The 20,629-nt window shown below is 41.4% G+C and overlaps 2 protein-coding genes across 3 annotated transcripts in view; one reads left to right on the top strand and one right to left on the bottom strand.

Moving 5' to 3' along the window:
* Nucleotides 1-2,915: 2,915 nt before the first annotated feature.
* LOC143297452 (receptor expression-enhancing protein 5-like) lies at nt 2,916-13,745 on the top strand. 2 transcript variants are annotated; one of them, XM_076609834.1, is made up of 6 exons: nt 2,916-3,079; nt 4,898-4,991; nt 5,938-6,076; nt 6,523-6,667; nt 8,731-8,822; nt 12,494-13,745. In XM_076609834.1, exons 1-5 carry the CDS (start codon nt 2,944-2,946, stop codon nt 8,778-8,780), a joined length of 564 nt encoding a protein of 187 aa, XP_076465949.1. In that variant the 5' UTR covers nt 2,916-2,943; the 3' UTR covers nt 8,781-8,822; nt 12,494-13,745. The 2 variants fall into 2 exon arrangements, with proteins under 2 accessions (XP_076465949.1, XP_076465948.1); XM_076609833.1 differs by lacking the exon at nt 8,731-8,822 and having other exon boundaries at nt 2,918-3,079.
* Nucleotides 13,746-19,396: 5,651 nt separating this feature from the next.
* Nucleotides 19,397-20,629, bottom strand: part of LOC143297450 (dual oxidase 1-like) — an 82,015-nt gene continuing 80,782 nt past the window's right edge. The window contains exon 31 of the mRNA XM_076609830.1: nt 19,397-20,163. Coding sequence (XP_076465945.1) covers nt 20,041-20,163 — 123 coding nt within the window. The 3' untranslated portion in view covers nt 19,397-20,040. The remainder of the gene's footprint in view (nt 20,164-20,629) is intronic.

A 20,629-nucleotide genomic window follows, 5' to 3' on the forward strand; every position in this document is an offset into this window, starting at 1 on the left:
TACCGTACAAATCACGGGGTTGATAAGAAAGCTGGCCTGACCCAGCGCCTTATCGTAGACAACTGGTACGTATTCTCCCCCCTCCACCCCCCCGTCATTCTGTGGAGCCTTTCAGAACGAAAGGGTCGGGATAGTGGATGAATGATATATATATATATATATATATATATATATATATATATATATATATATATATATCAAGACAAATTCTAGCCCAGCGGATAGTCGGGACAGCAGAAACCTCTTCTGCTCTTCTGATGGTCATAGTCGAACACGACTGATATCATATATACTATATCATCACAGGCGGATACACACATTACGCACTGCCATAAATTATTTCTCTACCTTAGGAGATCTGTTGATCTGGCCTTTTTGAGTCTTACGTGAAAGCTGGGAACTGACGATGCTCATTCCTGCTTTCATCATCGCTGGTGATAATGGTTTAATCAGTCTTCTGCCTCTGTCAGATCTCCATCATTGGTGTCAGGTTATTCTCTGATTATTGTCGGTGCAGGGTGGTTGATGAGGGTGGTCTTGCACACACACACACACACACACACACAAATAGAATTTAAAAAAAGAAAAAGAACAGAAAAACTGAGGCAATGAGGATGTCTACGTGGTGAAATGGAGAAACCTGGAATTACGAGCATGGCCTCAACCGTGACGTGACGCACAACCATATAGCTTACGTTGATCGATAGTAGTCTTTATACTGAGCTCGTCCTTGTGATGAATTCTGCAGGCACCGTGCGTCTATGTTGCATGACTGTCTATTGCCAATCGATATCCTTTTTAGATTTTTTTCCCTCCCCTCAATTGTGTTCGAAACTATGGAGTTGTTCAGCCGGTCGTGCAGAGTTCGACAACTGAAGCGGGACGGGACAGACATAGGCTACTACTACATCGATCTGCGGCGCTGCCGCTTTCGTCCTCCGTCATCAGCTAGTCAGCTACAGCTGAGGCTCTATAGCGATTATTAATTAGCTAGCCTATAATTGTGTCAGTTAGGTCGATTAGACCCGAGGCCGAGATCGAGGGGATTCGTAGGTGTAATGAGATTTAGAGGTCAGTGATTCAATGCAGGTAGACACTGAGTGAGACACTGATCGAGGCCGGCCGCTGTACATGAGGGTTGGCACGTCGGTGTGATCGATTGATTGATTGATCGGACCGTGCAGGTCGAGACCGTGATCATCGAGAAACTCCGGGGTGTAAAGAGATTTGAGCTGACTGACGTACTGCGGCATCCAGAATGTATAAGGTGGCTACCCGCCTGCCTCGCACTGGCAGATATTGCACAAGGCAGACGACGGACTTCCAACGGAACTGGAGGGCTTTTAAAAATATTTATTTATTTATTCATTTATTTATTATATTTATTTATTTTATTTGGGTGTTAGAGGGGTACGGGGAATGAGAATCTGAAGTGCGACAGCTAGCCTGAGAGAGAGAGAGAGAGAGAGAGAGAGAGAGAGAGAGAGAGAGAGAGAGAGAGAGAGAGAGAGAGAGAGAGAGAGAGAGACTGGATGCTGTGGGGGTGGGCGGAGGGTGTTAGAAAATAAAGAAATACATAAAATGAGAATCACAAAGTATAGTTCAGGAAGATTATGGATTGCTTAGCCTGAGTAATCAGTGTTTCATTTAATCTTCTGTGCCCATTCAGGACATTCTGACGTCAGAGTGTGCGGCGCGCGCGCGCGCGTGCGCGTGCGTGTATGTGTGACGGTGTGTGTGTGTGTGTGTGTGTGTGTGTGTGTGTGCCAGTGTGTGTGTGTGTGTGTGTGTGTGTGTGTGTGTGTGTGTGTGTGTGTGTGTGTGTGTGTGTGCCAGTGTGTGTGTGTGTGTGCGTGCGCGCACGAAAGTGTATGTGGAAAGGCCGGGGAGGAGAGACAGTGCCTTATCTCACTCGGCACGTTCTTGACGATGGCGACATCGAGACCCCTTGGGCGGAGTGAGTAAAACATCATGTCCAGCTGCTGCACGGAAAGTAGCAACCCCACAATGCCGGACAAAGAGATAGGGATGATCATAATTAAACCATCTTCGACGGCCTCAGTTTTACCGGTCATTCAACATCAGTGGTCGGCCCTTCTGTCTTCTTCACCTATGCACGTACGAAGGAGGGACACACACACCTCAGTGCCACACACACACACACACACACACACTGCCACACACACAGTACACACACACACACAGGCGGCTTCGATGCCGCCATGATCAAAGAGAAAAGTATGTACTGTAGGGAATCCATGAGTTCATTAAAGAGGCCTCAGTGTTCAGTTACGTGGTCACACTGGGCACGCACACCGTGACGGCACACACACACACACACACACACACACACACACACACACACACACACAAACTTTGCCTTCCAGTGCCAACCAAGACCATTACTGAGACAGTAGGTTGAGCTCCAGAAAAAAACAAAAACGCCTGCACTAAAACTGTAGAGAACCCTTCCTGCAGGACGCAGTACAAGTACACTAGAAACAGATGTCGTTCCGAGAACCCTGGACTATCCCGGAATGGAACACATTGTCCTAGGAGGTTGTCACAGCCGAGTCGTTGGACTGTCTCAAGTCCAGAATGGCCTCCTGCCTGTGACTCAACTCAAGGACTAGGCCGGTCGGGAGTATTTCCTGGGACCGCAACCGCGGTAGCCGGATTGGCCTCGCTGTAGATGCGAACACACCAGTTGACTGACCCCATCTTCTTTCTCAGCTAACAGCACGTCCTTTGGCAGTCCAGTTAAATCGCGCCCTACAACATCCTCTCACAAAACGACGGTTTCGTCAGCATACTGATACTGGTCGTCACGTTGACGATAAAAAAAGAAGAAATCGAAAGTAAAGAACTAATTTATAAAGTTATGCCCCTTATGCGATAACGGCGACACCTACCACAAGCAAGACAACTCATCAACGAGGAACGATGGCGGCCGTGAAGCAGCACGTAGAGACTTGGAAAAACAAGTTGGACAAGTTACTGCACGAGAAGAACGCACTTAATGATGTGCTTGAAAAGTTAGAAACAAAAACAGGCGTCAAGAGGCTGTATATCGCTCTTGGTAAGTGCTCAAGAGCCAATTTTTATCATGAAACTTGTATCTTCTTTGTCCAAATGGCAGGTGTAGCCACCGCGGGTTCTGCGGAATCGAAGCAGCCGTGTCCGTAGGGCTGTGTATTTACTATCATAATCAATTCGTTGCGCGCAATTTATTTTTAATGACTATGAGATATCGCATTTTCTGTGTGCGTAATCGTGGGTTCGTTTTTAAGAAGTACAAGGTGAATTTCATCAAATTGTGCAATCCGCGTAATAGAAAAATCTGGGTAATAGCAGACACGTCGTATGGGAAGCGGCACCGCAACGCAGCACAACTGTCGACCAGTCCGGTCTGTTTCGATGCACGGCTGTTGATCATCTAAAGCTGTAACGCAACATGTGGATTCGATTAATCAAGTAATTGAGCACTGCATTATCCATCGGTCATTGATGATCGTGAAGCTTTATGAACGTGAATGATCGGCATTGTTTAATAACGGTTCAAGATTTCGTCATGAACATTTTATTTTTAAAACGAGAAAGCCTTTTTTGAAATTTTAAATTTGGTACCCCATTAGCAATTTGTAAGGTGATTTTTCTTCATGAAATACACCCAGATCTCTCAAAAATGTTGGAGTGAAACCCTCGTTTAATGGTTCACGAGGGGCGAGGGGCGAGGGGCGGTATAATTACAGTGACTGAGATTATTGTACTTCATCATTATGTCAGTGTGACTGTGAGTCATGGATCAGCAACTGGAGCATGAGCTGAAACAGTGGAAGTTACTGACATGACATTGTGTATATATTTTACAGCCCAAACTGAACTACGTTTAATGGTTTAAGTCAGAATTTCATTCAGAGGTTTAGAGTTTTTCTTGTGAACTGGGATATTCCACCCCCTCCCCCCCCCTCCCCCCCTGATAAGTTCTATTAATCATATTGTGTAATTTTAAAACAACAGTATCACATTACTAGTATTGAACAAAAAATGATGGGAAAATAATGAGATTCATAAATCTAAATGAGGCCCACCTGTCAATCAAATCTTCATATCAGTGACTAAAGTCAGAGTGCAAGGGCCACAGCACATGTCATGACACCTGGCATGTGGAAAGTGAAAGTAAGGGTCCATTAGCAGTCTAGAGTGTAGATATTCAGAGTTCTGTTTGTAATGAAATGTATCCTCCTCTCTTTTTTGCATCACCCATGTATGTATGGTATTCCATTTGCATTAATTACAGTATCTGCCAGTGAGTAAAAACCATATGTTGTGAAGGGGAATGTTTGACATTTGTGGTGCTGCTTGGCAGTCACTCTGCATGTGTTTCGTCATAATTATACATGATTTAGTGCTCTGATCTTGGTTATATTGTGTGGCTTTTTTCAGGTTGTTGTGATGTATTGACTTGATAGTTTCCATGTTTCAGCTCATATGCTATTGATGGTTTTAATAACTTTATAAAAGTTACAGAATTATAAACAATTGCCCTGATTTAGACAGTGGCATGTAGTGAAGAAACCAAAAACATTTATGAAAAAAGAAACCAAAAACATCTATTTATATACTAAACTAGGACTTGAGTCAGTGGTAAACAAGCGGTTATCTTCTCCATTCCATGTCAAGGACAAGCAGTGCAAAGCAGAAGTACATTGCACACAAGACTGCACAACACTGGATTGTCAAATTACAGTCATTGATGTTATTGATAATAACCAGATCATCAAAATTTCAGGATTGGGAATCAGTATTTGAACTGGTGCTTGCAGAAAAGAAGTCTACAGGAATGGGGGATTTGATCACAGTGGACTGTAAGTGTAATGTGTAGGTGTGTGTGCAGGCTTCATCGGCTTGGTGGCCTTGTACTTGATGGTGGGCTATGGAGCACAGTTCCTGTGCAACTTCATTGGTTTCCTGTATCCTGCCTATGCATCGTAAGTATGCTGTACTTGACATGGCATTGATGTTTTTTTTTGGTTGTTGAATATTTAACGTTTCCTCATTTGTGGCCTCTTTATCGGCTGTTTCTTTCAATCTTTGTGATTGAATAATATAAGTCGGAAGGCTGTTTGATGAAGTGGTGTATTTCCATTATTCATCTTTGTGGTCACTTTAGAGACTTGTAATTGCACAGTTACTGTTCATTATAATTTTGTTTTTAGAGTGAAGAATGAAGACATTAAATTAGTGAAAGTATACCTAGATTTACAAACTTCTGCAGTTTTATTACAGTGAGTTTTTAAGATATGTGTGATGCAGTATTTCTTGTTTGTAATTGTAATGGGAAAATAAATGGAAAATTATTTTCAAATGACAAAAGTTAGAATTGATAGTGTGCTGATGTTGTTTGCTGATGATGTCTGTTATTGATTTATGCTATGTTGAGTGATGATGATGCGGCGGTGGTGTTGGTGTTGTCAGGATAAAGACAGTTTGATAAGGATAAAGGTGGACTGATGGTCTAGAGTTAACATGTTCGCCTAGGAAGCGAGAGAATCTGAGCGCACTGGTTCGAATTATGGCTCAGCGGCTGATATTTTCTCCCCCTCCACTAGACCTTGAGTGGTGTTCTGGACACTAGTCATTTGAACGAGACGATAAATTGAGGTCCCGTGTGCAGCATGCACTTAGCGCACATAAAAGAACCTATGGCAGCAAAAGGGTTGTTCCTGGCAAAATTCTGTTCAAAATTCCACTTTGATTGGAAAAACAAATAAAACTGCACACAGGAAAAATAAAAAGAAAAAAAAAGGGTGGCGTTGTAGTGTAATGGTGCGCTCTTCCTGGGGAGAGAAATCAGTTGTGACAAAAAGAGAAATACAATACGATCAGTTGTAAATGCTAGTATGTTGAGTGATGATGATGTGGTGGTGGTGTCAGGATAAAGGCGATTGAGTCTCGGCAGAAGGATGATGACACCAAGTGGCTGACCTACTGGGTCACCTACAGCGTCTTCAGCCTGGTGGAGTTCTTCTCAGACATCTTCCTCTTCTGGATCCCCTTCTACTGGCTCCTCAAGGTGGGGCTCACAGCACACTACTTCACCTGCAGTCTTGATTATGTTGTCACTTTGTTTATGGACAGTTTGTCAGCTTTGCCATTAGTTATGGTTGGCTTCTCGTCGTCTTATTGTTTATGGATAGCCTGTCTGTGATTAATAACTTAAGCTCAGTAGCAAAACATTCCACCTGAATCTTAAAGTAATGGAAAAAAAAAGTCCTCAAAAGGATGTTTTCAACCAGAATCAGTTCTCGTCTATTTAGAAGATAAGGATTCACATACATAATTACATGTAAACTTACACACAAAAGATGCTTTTCATTCAGGTGATGTGTTAGTTTTGAATTTTTTGACACAATTGGGTTCTTCTGCAGGTTAAAAATAAAAAAAGTTTTAGAAGATTAATGAAATCCTGTAATAACAGTATGAAGCCTGACCACGTCATGTTGTTGGTGTGTGACACAGTGCATTTTCCTGGTGTGGTGTTTCGCTCCCATGGAGGCCAATGGGTCAACCACGCTGTACTACCGCTTCATCCGACCTTTCATCCTGCGGCACCAGGATAAGATCGACAAGGCCCTTGACGAGGCCAAGGATGCCATGAATGAAGGTAGGGGGTAGGGAGAGGGGTGGGGTGTGGGGGGCGGCACAGCGCGTACTGTGTGGGCTGGGCTCTGAATGAACAGGACCTGTGTTGTGCAACACTGATTACTGGTACAGTCCTGTGCTGGGTTTACTGAGTGTGACTTGTCTTGGATGACGATGTTTTGATGTGTGCTAACTAATTGTGGTGTATAAACATGGATGTGGTGAATCTGTCGGTGTTGTGGTGTATCAGCAGTGCTGTTATGCACAGGTATTACAATGGCTGTACGTAAAATATGTATCACTGTTCTCTGTAGTGCATGTAAGCTGTAGCTGTGGCATGTTTGATGTAGCTAGGCTCAGTCTGTGTCTTGGCGTAGCTGTTGTGCGTAGCCCATGTTGAGCTGTTTGTGCGACAGATCTGGATGCCATCATGTCTGTTTTGTGCAGTTCAGGTCGCAGCAACATGCACTCTTAAACAGCATTTTAGTAGGGTGTGTGCCTTATGTTGCATGTGTGGTCCTTGCTTTGAATGGACCAGGCCTTCCAGCTCCTTGTGGACACGTATAATCTTTGCTATGGGTCAGTCAGCCTGAGTAGGTCCCATAAAACGTGATCCTGTCTGACCTAATCCAGCATGTTGCGGACAGAGGGAGGTGGTTTGCAAATCAGGTAGAACCTTACTGCTTCTGGGCTTCCATGAAACTCTCATGGAGCCTAACAAAAAAAAAAAAGTAATATAAATGGGCAGACTAAAAGGTGTGTCACTGTGTGCGTGTGTCATGTGTATTAAACTGTAGGGGAAACAGGATTAAATGATACTGATATTGATAGCTTTTGAGATATGATAAAATGTGGTTCTTTGCATTCAAAAGAAAACTCCAGAGTAGGCAGGGGTAAAAAGACCTTCCCGAAGAACTGTTTTAACACTGCTTTTATTGTTTGCTAAGAAAAAGACATTTTTTGTTTGTATGATATTTGGTTGAATAATTTGAACACCCTGCTTTACTTGCTCACTAAACAAAAGAAATTGTGTTTGCATTGTGTATTTTTTGTCATTTGCCTTGTTTTTTGTGTTATTGTTGTTGGTAAAACATGGTGTGATTCTGTGTGTATGTAAAGTGAAGGCCAACCTTAGCAGGTGGGGCGGAGAAGTCATCACTGACCAGTTTTCTTTGTCAGTTTGGTTTGGCTGGCTTGTGTATTTGTTTCGTGGTGCTGACTTGTGTGGTAAAAGTCATGTTTGTTTACATTGATCGCAGACCTGTCATTGTGATGGAATGCACCTGCTTCTTCTCATTTTGTCCAGCTTATATACCTCAGTCAGTATTGTGAATGCATTTTCTGTTGCTTTGTTATTGTCACCCTTTGTCGTGCCAGTCCTTGGTATGGTCAAAGAATCAGTAGGACTAGGTAAGTTAACATCTTCACAGTTTTTTGTTCTTTTTTTTGTTTTTGTTTTGTTGTTCAGACTATTTTTTCAGGATTTCCTGGTTAAAATTTTGTATCTTTTTAATGTTTCTTTTTTTGTAAGTTTCAGCAAGTTTTGTTTGTGTTCTGTTGCATAAATCATGATCTGATTACTGCTGTGCTTTACTGGTGTTGTACACTCAATCTTTAGTGTGTGACAGTAAGGTTTTCTCTGTGGCAGTGTTTTTTGTTTGGCCTTGGTGCTCGATACAGCTGTTGATGGATGGATGTTGTTTTTGTTTCCGCGCTAATTTTGTTGGGTGTTGTGTGAGAAGCTTGCACTAATTTGTTAATTGTATTGCTCTTTCAGTCTCTTAAACTGGGTAGTGACTTTGCATTATCTTGAAACTGTTCTCTTTTTTTGTTGTTCAGATCACAGTTCAGTTAAAAAAAAAAAAAATTCTGTTCATATATATTATGGTGCTTTGAGTTTGTTCTGTGCATTTGTAATTATGCCTTTTGATGTGTTCTCAATATATTTTGTGTTTGTGGACAGACTGTGATGGAGATACTGATAGAAGATCTGTAGACATGTTTACACACACTCATGCACACACGCTTACACACATTCACAGAGAAGACGCAGGTGACAGTGATGGTGGTGATGTGTGGTTGAAGTGTGCAGCCCAGTGACTAGGGCGGCGGCGAAGAGAAGGAAAGATATGTAGGGCTGTGCATGCCTCTAGAGTCCGGCTTGGAGTTGGGCACAGGTTGGCTTTCCACTTTGAAACCCTTCACCCCCATCTTTTCCACGTGGATGCATGATATATGTATAGACATTTGCATGTCAGTTCACCCATCACCCCTGTTTGTCCCAGTTTCACATCAGTGTGGCCCCGTCGTTAACCTTTCACCACCATTTTGGCCCCACCCTCCTCACCACTGTGGTCCCACAATACGCCCTTTCCCTGTGTGACAGTGGAATGACTGTATGATGTATATGTGTTGGTTCAACCCGGTGTGGCCCCACATATCACCTTTTACCGCTGTGTGGCAGTATGATGAATGTATGATGCATACCTGTCGGTTCACCCCAGTGTGGCCCCACAGTACATCCTTTACCCCTGTATGGCAGTGGAATGACTGTGTATGATGCATACCTGTTGGTTCACCCCAGTGTGGCCCCACAGTACATCCTTTACCCCTGTATGGCAGTGGAATGACTGTGTATGAAGTATACCTGTTGGTTCACCCCAGTGTGGCCCCACAATACATCCTTTACCCCTGTGTGGCAGTGGAATGACTGTGTATGAAGTATACCTGTTGGTTCACCCCAGTGTGGCCCCACAATACATCCTTTACCCCTGTGTGGCAGTGGAATGACTGTGTATGATGTATACCTGTTGGTTCACCCCAGTGTGGCCCCACAATACATCCTTTACCCCTGTGTGGCAGTGGAATGACTGTGTATGATGTATATATGTGTTGGTTCACCCCAGTGTGGCCCCACAATACATCCTTTACCCCTGTGTGGCAGTGGAATGACTGTGTATGATGTATATATGTGTTGGTTCACCCCAGTGTGGCCCCACAATACATCCTTTATCCCTGTGTGGCAGTGGAATGACTGTGTATGATGTATATATGTGTTGGTTCACCCCAGTGTGGCCCCACAATACATCCTTTACCCCTGTGTGGCAGTGGAATGACTGTGTATGATGTATATATGTGTTGGTTCACCCCAGTGTGGCCCCACAGTACATCCTTTACCCCTGTATGGCAGTGGAATGACTGTGTATGATGCATACCTGTTGGTTCACCCCAGTGTGGCCCCACAATACATCCTTTTGCCCCTGTGTGGCAGTGGAATGACTGTGTATGATGCATACCTGTTGGTTCACTCCAGTGTGGCCCCACAGTACATCATTTACCCCTGTATGGCAGTGGAATGACTGTGTATGATGCATACCTGTTGGTTCACCCCAGTGTGGCCCCACAATACATCCTTTATCCTGTATGGCAGTGGAATGACTGTGTATGATGCATACCTGTTGGTTCACACCAGTGTGACCACATAATGCATCCTTTATCCTGTATGGCAGTGGAATGACTGTGTATGATGTATACCTGTTGGTTCACACCAGTGTGACCACATAATGCATCCTTTATTCTGTATGGCAGTGGAATGACTGTGTATGATGTATACCTGTTGGTTCACACCAGTGTGACCACATAATACATCCTTTATTCTGTATGGCAGTGGAATGACTGTGTATGATGCATACCTGTTCATCATGGTGCGGCCCAAAAGGTCATCTCTTGCACCATCAACATTTTCTGTGGAATTTGCTGTTTGCTTCACTTCGCTTTTGAGTTCATTTTGAACACAGCACTTCAAGGCATTTTCAGTCTGGCTGTTTAGACTATTTTGGGCTTTGATTTTTAGAGCAGTGAATTTAGCTTTTGTGCATTTTGAATTTTTTATTGTGTATAGGTATATATTTGTTTACTGGGACATAATGATGTATTCATAATTGTATGTATTTGGTATGAGGTTATTTATTTTGGGATGGCATGTTGGTCACCATTGCTGACTAGATATGTTGTTCTGTCTTCATTCCCTGTCTCCCACATCTCCCACTTTTTTCTGCTTCTGTTTATATTTTTTTTTTATCATATATTAGTGAAAATACCTCACGCGTTTCCTTATTTGATTTCATTTGTCCAAGTACTGTGAGAATTAAAATCTTAAAGTCAGAGATTTAGTTGGTTTGATTTAAAGACAAATAATTGACAACATGACACACACACACACACACACACACACACACACACACAAAGGGTTCAGGGAAGCTATGATGTATAGACTTTATAAAACATGCATACACTGATACAGTGTCTCTGCCTCTTTCTTACACTTGACACAGATTTGGTTAACAGAGCAGAAATAGTAGAGATGATATAGTTGACAAAACAGAGGTTTGAAAGCATTATATAATGTACTATTATTATTATCATTATGATTATTATTACCATTTGGAAGTTTAAGATTTTGGCTTCTTACAGACAGCTGATGCTACTGTGTGGATTTTGCATTGATGGTTTTACTTCATTGTTTTATGCTGCTCAGTGTGAAGATGGGGATGGGGGTAGTTTGGGGGAATATTCTTATTAAAGAAAAGCAGTCATAGAATATAATATAAATTGATTTTCATTTCTCTTTAAAAAAACAAACAAACCCCCCCAAAAAAAACAACAACAACAACAACAACAACCAATAAGTGAATAACAGATGTGCTTATAATGGTATTGCAAAAGAACTTCAACTAGAACTATAAAAAAACAACAACAAAAAACCATTAAAGAGAGGTGGAAGTGGTGTGTATGTGTGACACTTTGTCAGTTTGTGTGTGTGTGTGTGTGTGTGTGTGTGTGTGTGTGTTGGTGGTTGATTTTTTTTCTTTCTTTTTTTTCCCCAGTGTTAGGGAAATGTGTTTCTTACCTTTCTGCTTTTGGAGACAATGGAGGCTTGTGTGCCTGTTGATTCCAGAAAATCCATTCATTGTAATTCAGCTTGGGTTATTCAGATGATTTTTTTTCTTTTCACACTGTTGACAGTGCATTATTTAAACAATTGACATTGACATGCCATTTTTAACACTACCAGCACACTATTCATATTATTTTTGACTTACCTTGACAACAGATGTTGTTTATTTTTGTTTTATATTGAAGTTATTGTTTGACTCACAACACTAACAGTGCTGTTGTTTTGATATTCTTTATTAACACTAGCAATGCTGATATTGAAATGATTGTTTCTGACATACTGTTGAGGTGTACGAGTGTACTCATGTACAAGTGGGTTGTAAAAATTATTTATTTATTTTTTTTTTTTATACCATGCATGATTGTTTTTACATGGTCATGTAGGCAGCCATACTCTTGTTATTTCCATTACCCATCAAACGCTGACATTGATTGCAGGATGTTTGACTTAGCCATTTTTTCTTTTGTGTATGAATACACACAAAGGACAGTTCAGGTATAAACAGTTCAGCACATCTGTTCACCAGGGAGAGAGAAAAAATCTCCAGCCTTAATCCACCTGACAGCCAAGATTCGATCCAGGACCCTCAGATCCAGAGTCCAACACTTTGATCAACTGGTTATTGCGGCTGTCAAGCTGTGTTGGCCAGAAATGCAGATATTTTATTGGTGGGCTGTACTTTCTTCAGTGATTGAAAATAGTACATTGTTAGTTGCTTCGTTCAGTCTGAGTGAGTATGATAAGGAAATGGGAAGGGGGGGAGGGGTTAGATCAAAGCAGTTCCAGTGATTGCTGGTGAACAGGATGGTGACATGATCTGTGTAACCTGGAGAACAAAGCACCAGAGGGTTAATCATGGTGTAAATTTGTTTTGTTTTATGTTTTTTTCAGCCAAGGATCTGGCAGAGGACATGGCAGCAAACGAAGCAGTGAAACGTGTGGCGGACTCGGCTAAGCTGGACTGAGGGCTGTCTGTCCTTGTGCTGCTCAGCTGATAGGGGCCCTCGTCCTCTTCCTCCTCTGCTGGACGTCGGTGGCCTCTTGCTCTGTTGTTTCTTTCTTCTTTTTTTTTTGCTCTTTTTTTTTTTTTTCTGGAATCTGATGTATATGGCTACTTTTACACACTAATATATATTATTATTATTATTATTCACCTAGTAATGTTGTGCTCCAGTAATTGGTGTTCGTGGTCACCTGTAACCTGTACTAGAGTATTATGAGAGACAATTTTTGCTACGACTACTACCCCCTCTCCACCCCCTACCAATGGTCCCCCGTCCAGTCATCTTGTCTCTGTATTTCTGCTGGCTGTGCCATTGCTGTGCCGAGCAGTTTCCTTGTCCGGTGGTAAGGGGGGGATTGGGGGAGGGGAACTATTGGAAGGCCTTATCCATGGCCTGTCATGAGCGTGTCGAGTGTTGTTTACATACACTGATACAGTGCCAGCTGTCTCCTTTAATAAAAGCATGAAGGACCAACAGTGTGTCACTTGGCACCTTTCAGTAAATTTCAGTGATGATTGAAGAGAGGTTTCGTATCTTGAGAGCCAGTCATACAGCATGTCCCAAACCTGGAAGGGAAAAAAATAATTTGAAGTCTTTTGGAAGTTTTCACCCAACAAAAGTATGTCAGATATGGAAGTTTTCGCCTGACAAAACTATGTCGGACATTGTATTAATAACCACAGTCATTAATGTGGACATGGAAAGAGTGGACTGAGTGTGCAGAATGGTGGCATGACTTGAGAATCGGCCAGAGAGACTGGGGGACTCTTGCAGGGCGTCACAACAGCACCTTGTTTTTGTACCTTGCTGCATCAGGTTATTTGACACGCACACAAATTTTTTATCCAGCTTTTTTTATTTATTTATTTTTTTATTCACCTATTTATCTTTCTATCTATTTTTTGAAAGTCAACAGATTGTGTGTTTTGTGGTCACAGACATAACATGGGTTGTCTGGTCTGAGCATTGCTTGTTTCCCCAATTCTTCCAGAAGACAACATGAGCTGCTTCTGCAGTGCAACTGCTCAGTGCGGCATCAGCTGAACCTGATGTTCAAAAGATTGCTTGGTTAATTTGTTCATTCAGCTACAGTTGACCTTGTGTGCATTTAGTTGGAATGCTCTCAGAGAATATCGCCTTGGACATGATTGGGGAACAATAACATGAAGAGAAAAAATGCAAAAAAAGAGTTTAATAAAACAATTACAGAAGAATGAGAGGAAGAATTTTCTGTGTCCGAATCCAACTAGGGCAATAAGCAGTTCCCTCAGCATGACACCAAACTGAAACTGCTTTACAACCGGGTGTTTAAGCTGTGCACTAGTGGTTGTCTGGAGTGTCAGTGAAGTATTAAAAAGGAAATTCAGAAATGAGGTCAAAAAGGGTTTAAAAGACCATTAACGCATAACGGCTATGATCAGCACAAGAAATGCACAGTGCAGTACACAAGTTATGAAAAGCTGACGAAATGATCCGTTTCGATTGGTGCTGATCTAGAAAGTAACCACGAATTTGTGTTTTTATATGATGATGAGAGCTGTAGCAAAGCCAGGCAGGGGTTTTGGTCATTGGAGAAATCTTTTCAATGCAGTTATGACTGTGTGCTTTTTTTAATTTTAATTTTTTATAACGTATTTGATTCCCTCTTTCTCTCTCCTGGACCAGTCTTTCACTTTGCTCACAGACTAACACAATGGCTTATTTTGACGAGTTTTGTTTTCATTTTTCGTTTATTCCCCCCCTTCACTCCGAATTTCTCTCTGTGCCTCCAGATACGCAATCCTTTGTCCTCCCCCCCCCCCTCCACCCCCACACTCAGTCTCTCCCGCCTACCACCTGGTCTTTTTCAGGACTGCATGGCTGTAACGGTGTGAAGGGTAAGCACAGAGATTGGTTTCTGTTGAGATTGTCACAGTGGTATGTGCAACATTATTTATTATTCTTAATTTTTATTTTATTCTGTAGTCAAACAGCTGATGCATTTGTTGAGAAATGTAAATCTTTTTGCCATGACTGGTTTGAAATTTTCGTCATGTATGGGCATTTTTTTTCTTTTTTTTCAGTTCCTATCACGTTTTCTTAACTTAAAAGAAAGTGTTAGATCATGCTGTAAATATGTAAGCAAAAAAGCCAAGGTGTGAATGAATAGATATATCCAGTTAGAAACAAAAGCGGTAATACTAATGATGAATGGCTTCCATCAGACACCTTACCAAGGTAGTGAGAACTGAGAAGTATGAAGAAATTACAGTTTCTCCTTGGCAGTTCAAGTAAAGGAAAGGAATACCAAAGAATAAAAATGGAAAGAAGAGGGTGAGACGCAGTTGTGGGCCATTCTCATAGTTCTCCTAGACTAAAAGAATGGACAGACAGACAGCACTGCGGTTGAATGCTGCTGCTGGTGGTCATTGCAGTCCCCTGGTTGCGAACTACCCACGGCTCTGACAAATTTTCCTGAGGAACTGAAGACGACAGGAGTGCTACGTCAAAAGATCAGTCCCACCTAGGATCGTTTTATTAAAACATCTTTATTAAAATGGATCAGGCACTGAACATTGGGTATATCCCTGATCTCTGACAGAGTGTCTTGAATGAAGTAATTTATGAAAATTGATAATGGAATGAATGTAAGCAGCCTATCTCAAATGTGTGGCAAGTGAATCTCTGAGCTTTTAAATAATGTACAAGCCAATGACTGGCATTGAAAACAGCGTGTATTTTGGACCTTTCTTGCACAGCTGTCATGACCACATTTTGGTTCAAACACCAGATCGGCGAAAAAAACCCATAAAGTGTTTAACATAGAATGTTAAATTAACAGCACTGCATCTGTTGTGAGTTTGCAGATGGATGGGCCAGGTTCATTGTTGTGTTCATGCTTTTCTACCACCGCGTCTTTGTTTTGATAACACATTCCCCTCACCAGCTGTGCTTGACTAGGTCCTCTTTGTCATTGGCATATCAGCTTTGTGGGTAAACCCAGTGTAAGTAATCTTGCCTTCTGTATCCCTCTCTTGTTTCTTTTGTATCATGTGTATAGACCTTTGCAGAGGCTGTATTGACTTATTTTTGCAGAGTGCAATAGAGAACAGCAGGCGTTGGACATGCTGTGGTGGGTGTTGTAACATAGAAAACCCTTGTTGCATGGTGTACATAGGCTTTTGTATTCAGTGCTCACCACTACTACTAAAAGCCCTGGTCATGTGTAGCCGGTGGGCCAGTGGGTTTTTTTGTGCTCTACTGGCTGCACACGTACACTACTACTGTAGTACTGTCCTGTGCTGTGTCCTGGGTGAGTGGAGTGTGGCTCTTGTATAGAGTTGTTGGACTTGCTTCATTAATTAACAGCCAGTGGCGCTGGTTCCACTGTGTGGCCGCCCCCCCCACCCCCTGCTAGTTCCTGTTGTTGCTGATCATTGGATCGTTCATATTGGATTTGTGTCTGCCGTTTTTTCAGGGTCATCTTTTTTGGACCCACTCCTCTTTATTGTGGAATAATCGTGATTGTTTATTGTTGAGAAAATTGAATTTGATTTTGCTTTAAGAAGGAAAGCAAGCAAGATTTTTTTTAAATGTTAGGAAACAGAAATTGCACCAGAGATTGCCTATGGCTTTTTAAGTGATCACCAAGCTCAGCATATCTTGAAAGAAGTCATTTGGTTCTGTTGGTTTTGCTGTACAACAAAGTGAAGAGATCTGGTTTCTACCATCCTGAAATTATAGGAAGAACACCTTGCTTCTCTCAAAATCATGATTGAGATTGGAATGTTTTTCGGCAAACAAAAGCACAAGCTTTTGCAGTATTCTAAACACGGGTCATCCAGTTTTGAAAAACAAAACAAAAAAACTTGTCAGTCTGTGGTAGAGTCAGTCTGCAGGTTACAAACTATCCTTGGAGAATGGTTTAACTTGATTTTAAAAATTTGGGGTGAAAACATTTTGTATTGCAGTTCATTTCGTTCTCCCTCCCTCACAAAAGAAAAAAAAAATCATGATTATCAGTGTATGAACTAAGATTTGATTGAAAAAAGAGTGACACAGCCTTGGAAAGATTGATTTGTCCACTCCAATCAATTTCATTTACATGCAAGATAGACTTGTGTTTTTTAATATGGAAAACCAAAATGTTTTTGGGAGGTGAGGGGATGGAAAAGTATGAGTGATGACTGAGAATGAAAACACCAGAGGCTGTGCTTTGCTGTTCACTGTGTTAACACACGCGCTGCTAGCCAGTAGCCTATGGTGGTCTGTTCCAGCTTTTGTGCTATATACTTCCTTTTGGGAATAAACGCCCATGTCCATACACATCTAACCCAGCTCTTTGTTGTCCTTTTATGTGTGCATGTGTGTGTGTGTGTATGATAAGCTCATTAATTGACAAAATGAGTAATGAAGTAGGGATGTATGTATTTATGATGATCATGACTGACTGACTGTCGGAACAGTAGAAGAGGCAACTGCTGTCCCAACAATCTGGGCTAGAATTTGTTTATAGTGGAGAGTCTTGCCCAAGTTACATCCTCATTCTTTTGGCCAATCCTTAGGCTGCAGTGTTACCTTGTCTCCAGGTATGAGCCATTGTCCCTCACAAAAGACTGTAAGCTGTAAACGGAATTCCCATTGCATTGGAGAAACCAGTGATCAAACAGCTGTCACTTCGCTGCTGACCCAACTGGAAGCTTACGTTGATCTCTGATATAAGCTGAGCATTTAGCACATAAACAGTGCTAGAAATTCCCAGATAGGTTTTAGCTCTTTTGTGGACAATAAGATAAAAAAAAAATGTCCTCCACCCCCAAGCTCCACCTCCACCTTCCCTCTTCTTTTGCTGCTACTAGATAAGGACATGGTTGATGACAGTAACTAACTGAAGCACAGTGACAACTCAGGAGACATGACTCATTATAAGGAATCTGTATTGTTGTATTGTGGAAAAAGAAAAACTGGAAAGGAACACAGGATGTGTTAAAAGGGAAGAGGAAAGAGTAACTGGTTTGCACTGAAGCTGCTCAACCACTTGTTCACTGACACGGTGAAAATCGGATGCCCCAATAAACAAAGTGTCGAGAGCATTTCTGCATGTCTGCCAGAAGATTTTTGTTGTCTTGGACAATCAAACGGGGTGGGTATTTCAAGTCTGGATATATTGTGACAAATGTAACCATGAACCGGGGATGGTTTTAACATGAGTGTTCACCACACTTATCTCCAGATACAGAACAATTACAGGGTCCATTCAGATAATACAATAAAAAAAATATAAAAAAGGGTTACAAAAAACAAACAAACAAAAAAACATGCCTTTTTAAAGTCTAAAAAACATTACCCCACTATGCAAAAGTTTTTCATTTTGACTCTATGTAACTGACAAAAATTGATATATATATATATATATTGTCAGTGGAAATTTTAAACACAGTAGCAGTACATGCTACTTGAATTTAAATTCAAAAGTAAAATGATTAAAAAAAAACAACAAAAAAAACCACCCTCATCTGGAAAGGATTTGTCACCAACCCAAATTCTGGTTCTGGTTCTCGTCTGTATTGCAAATGATAAAGTAAGGGGGCATTATAAGCAGGCACTCAAAATGTGCTTTCGCATGGAGACATAATGCATGAGTAGTTTAACATTTTTGGCCTTTGGTGTTTAAAGTTGTTTTTAAAAGTTTGACAGTTTTGTGATTCAAAACCTGTGTGAACCATTGACAAAGATCATGATGTTGACTACAATTCGAGCATGAGATTTCCTCCAACAGTGATCTTAAAACAGGCTGCAGAAATACTTGGGAGAGGGTCGTTTTTATTATTTTATTTTCATTGTTTTTATTATTTTATTTTCAAGGCATAATTGTAGAGACAATGCAGTGATTTCAGACTGGAACAGGAAATCACAGTCTCATCCATGTTGCTGCCAAGGTCCACAAACCTCTGGACCAGCTCCTCACTGTCTGCACTTTCATAGACTTCAACACACACACACACACACGTACATGTGCACACACACACACACACACACAAGAAATGACATTTGCTGTCAGTCAAAGCATAAAAGGGAAATAATTAGAAGAAACTGGTGATCCTTTGCACAAGAGAAAGGAAAATGAGGTGATAATTTCATTGTTTTAAGAAAAGCAAGCACACAGCTGGTGTTACTATTTTTACAATACTTCCATTCGTTCTGTCATTGTGAACATTGTCAAACAGTCTTATTTCATGACATTCAATACAAATTAAACTGAAAAGAGAAGTGAGGAATAGTAAAGAAAACTTTGAAAACAACAATATAAATATGCTCTTGACCATTGATTAAAAATGGGAATGAAGAGGGTGGTTGGAAAATGTACATCAAATGCTTCATTGATACACACCACTGTAGTGATGTCATGACTTTGACATTATACACATAAAGTTTCAGTTTAAGGCGTCAAGTATGTTGACTGATCCATATACGCAAAAAAAATCATCTGCTGGTAAAAAAAAAAAAAAAAGAAGAAAAGGAACAGATGCATATCCTTCACATAAACCCTATGTGCTAATCAGGCGTTTAGAGCCTACCTTTGATTCATGTAAAACATTAACAATGAAAGGAATGAAATTATTAAACACAAACAGAAGCGATACATTGGCTGAATCCTGCCCTCCCCACCCCCCCTGCTACCCCCTCTTTCTGGTTTCAGATAAACATGACTATTGTTGTGTCACTCAAACAGACTTGCTAGAACTTGAGCTCACTGTCATCTGTATACGCATGCAAGCAAGCAAACAAACAAACAAAAAAATCAAATGTGCATATTAATAGACCCTGTAATCCATGTCAGCTTTTGATGGGTTATGGAAGCAAGAACATTCGCAGCATGCACACCTCAAAAAACAAAAACAAAAAAAAACATCATTGGATAAAACAAATTACACATGTAAAAAGTCCACTCATAGTTGAGTGAATCTTGGTTTTTGTGTTTTGCAGATGGCTTGATGAGAAAGCAACCAAAAAAAAAAAAAAACAAAAAAAAAAGAAAAAAAGCTGCATATTCTATTTACCATCTTGAAATAAAAATAAAATGCAGAGCGAATGTGGGAACTGCAGACCATGACCGCCGCAGAAGAAGAAGAAAAGATGATGATGAAACTCTTGGGTGGTGGATGTAAACGCAGCCATCCAGATAGCTTAGTTAAGAACACTGCACCGGTATAGATAGAATGACTGGAACTTCTCATACTGAAGAAGAATGCAGGTACGAAGCCCTAGGCACAGCCACGGGACAGCGTGTGTTCCATTGTGAAGAACTCGCTCAGAAGTTCTCATCGTGGTGGTGGTGGATGTAACACAGAACATTCGCGCATGACGAGGTGAACGTGAAGAACCTCAGAAGTTCTTGTGGTGGTGGTGGATGTAACAGAACATTAGCGCATGACGAGCTGAACGTGAAGAACCTCAGAAGTTCTCGTAGTGGTGGGTGTAGGTGTAGCCCTCCACTCTGTTCAGTGTGTTGCAGGCTGCCTGCACTGAGGACGTCATGGGCCCGGGACCACAGCTGAACACACCGAACTGTCTCACCTGCACGCCCACAAAAAGTCAATGCAACAACACTTGATATATATAAATATCTTCTAATGAGATGATAAACCAATGTCCCGTTTGTATGTTGCATGTTGACGGGTGCAATAGCCGAGTGGTTAAAGCGCTGGACTTTCAATCTGAAGGTCCTGGGTTCGAATCTCAGTGCACCTGGTGGGTAAAGGGTGGAGATTTTTCCGATCTCCCAGGTCAACATATGTGCAGACCTGCTAGTGCCTGAACCCCCTTCGTGTGTATGCGCACGTTAAAGATCCTGTAATCAATGTCAGCGTTTGGTGGGTTATGAAAACAAGAATATACCCAGCATGCACACCCCTGAAAACGGAGTATGGCTGCCTACATGGCGGGGTAAATAAATAAAAACGGTCATACACATAAAATGTTACATGTCTGAGTGTGTATGCGTGTGCATCTGAAATCTGATTGAATGACACAGGAAACGAAT

Source organism: Babylonia areolata, chromosome 22 (assembly GCF_041734735.1).
Source record: "Babylonia areolata isolate BAREFJ2019XMU chromosome 22, ASM4173473v1, whole genome shotgun sequence".
NCBI classification, from domain to species: Eukaryota; Metazoa; Mollusca; class Gastropoda; order Neogastropoda; family Buccinidae; genus Babylonia; species Babylonia areolata.

Coding starts and splice junctions, on each gene's coding strand:
- LOC143297452 (XM_076609833.1), top strand. CDS start 2,944: ATGGCGGCCGTGAAGCAGCACGTAGAGACTTGGAAAAACAAGTTGGAC. Junction 3,080..4,897: donor GAGGCTGTATATCGCTCTTG/GTAAGTGCTCAA, acceptor GTGTGTGTGCAG/GCTTCATCGGCTTGGTGGCC. Junction 6,077..6,522: donor CCTTCTACTGGCTCCTCAAG/GTGGGGCTCACA, acceptor TGTGTGACACAG/TGCATTTTCCTGGTGTGGTG.